Genomic DNA, 3,472 nt, shown 5'->3' on the forward strand with positions numbered 1-3,472 from the left:
TTATGAGGGATTGTGAAAGACACTATAAATATTCTTGTAAATGCTTCAACTTATATTCCTCAAAGTGGATCCCACTCTAATAGCTCTCAATAAATCAAATACATGCATTAAGATAGGAAAACTTCTTATTCTACAACTGCGAAAGTACTTTTTCATTATAATTACTGGACAATAACAATATGTTATGGCCAGACAAATTTAACGTTAAAAAAGCTAAGCACCAATGAAGTGCCTACCTAACTTTTCAGGTACATATGTAGCAAATTCATCCCCCATGGTGGTTTGGTTTGAGTAGGTAGGTCCATGTTAGAAAGGCGATTAGTTCACCTACCGCGTCGACCACAAACAAAAGTGGTCGCTTTTGGTTCGAATATCCTCATTTATAACACCACTTTTGTATTATTTATCAATCTGTCGTTTGTACCTAGAAAAGTATAATCTATAAACATTTTACTGGTATAAATAATATGCCATGACACTTGAAAATCAAGTCTGACCTATTGGATTTCTAAAACTCATCTTACATGTCAAACTTAATTATAAATTTGGTATCAATTTTAATTTTTATAAACATGGATAACCTCACGTGCACCGTTAATTTTTGAGAATAAGTAAGCTTGAAATAACTTTTGCAAAATTTACCTGTCCCAACTTGGTGTTCATGTGAGTGCGTGCACAGAAATGATTTACATGAAAGAGGAATTACAACCCAATTCATTTTTTACCCAATCAATGTCAGCCGTTATTTTTGTGGTTGGGTAGTTATTTTTTATTTTGTGGCACTGAAAAGTATAGTAAAAATTGCATTTCATCGTTAGAAACCATAGCCAAATAATTATGCATCACCAATTTACCTTTTGCCATAATTGTTTATCGACACAAAATAAAATAATAACTACCCCGTGACAAAGGTAACCAACTAACTTCAGCTGATATATATATATATATATATAGAGAGAGAGAGAGAGAAAGAGATCCGACCGCTGGCTAAATAGCCTAAATGTTCAAAACCTATCATTAAATCGTTTCTTACTAAAAGTAACATAAGTTGGTGCGGTACAATAAATAATCGCAGTTGCTTTTTATGGCTGAAGACTATATATATATATATATAAGAGGGAGAGAGAGAGAAATCAGACCACCGGCTAAATATTTAAAATCTATCATTAAATCATTTCTTACTAAAAGTAACATAAGTTGGTGCGGTACAATAAATCATTGCTATTGTTTTTATGGCTGAAGACTTTACAGCATATTGTAGTTATATAACCATAGACAACGACAATATATATATATATATATATATATATATATAAGTGATAGAAAGAGAAACAAACTGAATTTCGTACCTAAACATCTTATAGCAACTTTCGTACCTAAACCCAACTCCTGAATTTCGAAAGACTAACAACCGACAAAGTGATCGGCGTTTTTGGCCTGAATCACGGAGATGTCCTAATAATGGATGACATAGACATTGTACTCCACATTGGCGTCTCCGGTGTTGGCATCATACTGGTGAGTCCTCGCAACGGCGTAGCCACGGGCCAACCGGAATAGGCCGCTGCCACCCACCACAGGCATCTCCCTCACCGCATGCATCGGCGCATTCCTCCCCAGAATGCTCAGAGTGCTGCCGTTGTACTTCCCCTCCAGGAAAACATAGGTGCATGCCATCAGCAGCGTCGTTTCCTGCTGCCCGTCCAGCGCATAGAACCCTTGTGCTCTTCCGATCAGCTTGGACGACAGCTCCGGGCCCTCCGTCAGTGGATCGTCGATCATGGCAACGTTGCCGAAGCCAGCCGCAGAGGAGATGTTCGCTGGCCGGACAATGTTTACGGCCGTCGGATTTCGTCCGCTGACGATGTCGTGGAAGTAGAAGTGAAGATGGGACGTCTTCTCCCTCAGCGGCCTCCTGCTTCCGGCCAGCTGCCTCTGAACTGGTCTGGCGCTTGCAGTTAAAAAAGCGAGGAAGAAGAAGCAAAGGACGAAGATGGGTGTGGTGGATTTTGGAAGATGGGAAGCCATTTTCTTGAGTCTGGCAATGACAGAAGTATAGAGAAGAAGATTGGAGTGGTTGATTCAAAATTGTCTATATATAAAACAAAAAAGAGAGATAGAGACTGGCCAACTGTTTGGCAATAAACCATTTATTTATGATTTTTTAGTTGACGACGACAACTTTGTTCAATAATCATGTCAAGTTGAACGACGCTAGCATTTATATTTCGTATTTAATCTACTTTGCAGGAAAGAGAGGCAAAAGAAGCACAATAATTAGCTTGCAGTAATTAATTTTAACGAATCCAATTGGCCAAAAATGGCCCTTGAGGTTCAGCAGAACTCTACGTGAATTGATTTAAAACTTAGAAAGTTTTTTTTTTTTAGTGTTTATTTAGGGAAAACCACTTTGAAGGTAAAACCTACAAGGCTATACCCTTATACTGTAACGTTTTAAAGGTTAGGTAGACTTACTGTAGGTTCTCTTATTCGAATGTTTCATTTGTGATTGTATGTAGCCTAGAGGAACAGTATGCTGGAACATGACGTGAGCCATTTATTCGAACCTCGAACTCCTTTTACGTAAACCTCAAAATATAGAAAGTTATTTTTTTACAAGAATAGATGAAAATTATAATGAATTAATTAAAACAGAAAAAAATTATAATATAAAAAGATATTTATAAATTGGTTTGTGGTGCACCTGACTCTACCACGAGCTGTGCCTACCAATTGGATTTGAATAAACTGATTCATGTTAATTCTAAAAAACAAAATGTTCAAATAGTCTCCTGCTTTCATGTCCAAGTAAAATAGTGCAAAAAAGTAATTACAAAAGCTACTTATTAAGAGATGGCCAATAAATTTTAATGCATTAGGAGGGGTTGAGATCATTGTATTTACAAAATTTTAAAAATTATAACAAATGATTTTTAGTTTTTCCAAAATCAAGGAGGGGTGGACCACATGGCGCCTGCCAGCCTCCACTTGGCTCCATCCCATTTCCCCACAAAGTGATTCTCTCTCTTTCGCTCAGATGCACATACAAGACATCAGTATTAACAAACTTTACTTTGTAAACAAGCTTCCTTGACATCTACACACATAATTGTATTAACTTTCCTTTGTCAACAAGCTTTTGATACATGTGACTAGAAATAATGACTTCCCAATTGTAAAGGAAGTGGGGAAAAGAAACGAAAAGAAACGTTCCGGCATTTTTCCTTTTCAGAATGAGTAAGAGTTGAACCCTCCTGCCCAAGTAAGACCTGAAGTTGGTAGGCCTCCTCTATCTCAAGCAGGTTATATACGCTCTCTTTGTATATAAAATTTTATGTGTCATTTTAATAATGACAAAAAAAAATACCATGATTAATAAAAGACTTTTTGTAAAAACAAAAAATAAAACCACAAAAAAAATTGGGGGATTTGATAAAGGTAAAATTTGTCAGTCCATATATGCATATCGTTA

At 36.6% G+C, this 3,472-nt stretch overlaps 1 protein-coding gene across 1 annotated transcript; it reads right to left on the reverse strand.

Moving 5' to 3' along the window:
- Positions 1–1,146: 1,146 nt before the first annotated feature.
- Positions 1,147–2,077, reverse strand: LOC116264457 (dirigent protein 22-like). The gene has a single exon (XM_031644705.2). It carries the CDS (start codon positions 2,026–2,028, stop codon positions 1,456–1,458), a length of 573 nt encoding a protein of 190 aa, XP_031500565.1. The 5' UTR covers positions 2,029–2,077; the 3' UTR covers positions 1,147–1,455.
- Between the last annotated feature and the right edge of the window lie 1,395 nt (positions 2,078–3,472).

The sequence above is a fragment of the Nymphaea colorata genome, chromosome 1 (genome assembly GCF_008831285.2).
Source record: "Nymphaea colorata isolate Beijing-Zhang1983 chromosome 1, ASM883128v2, whole genome shotgun sequence".
NCBI classification, from domain to species: Eukaryota; Viridiplantae; Streptophyta; class Magnoliopsida; order Nymphaeales; family Nymphaeaceae; genus Nymphaea; species Nymphaea colorata.

What these genes read in the sequence shown, in the direction of transcription:
- LOC116264457 (XM_031644705.2), bottom strand. Translation starts at nt 2,028, where the DNA reads ATGGCTTCCCATCTTCCAAAATCCACCACACCCATCTTCGTCCTTTGC.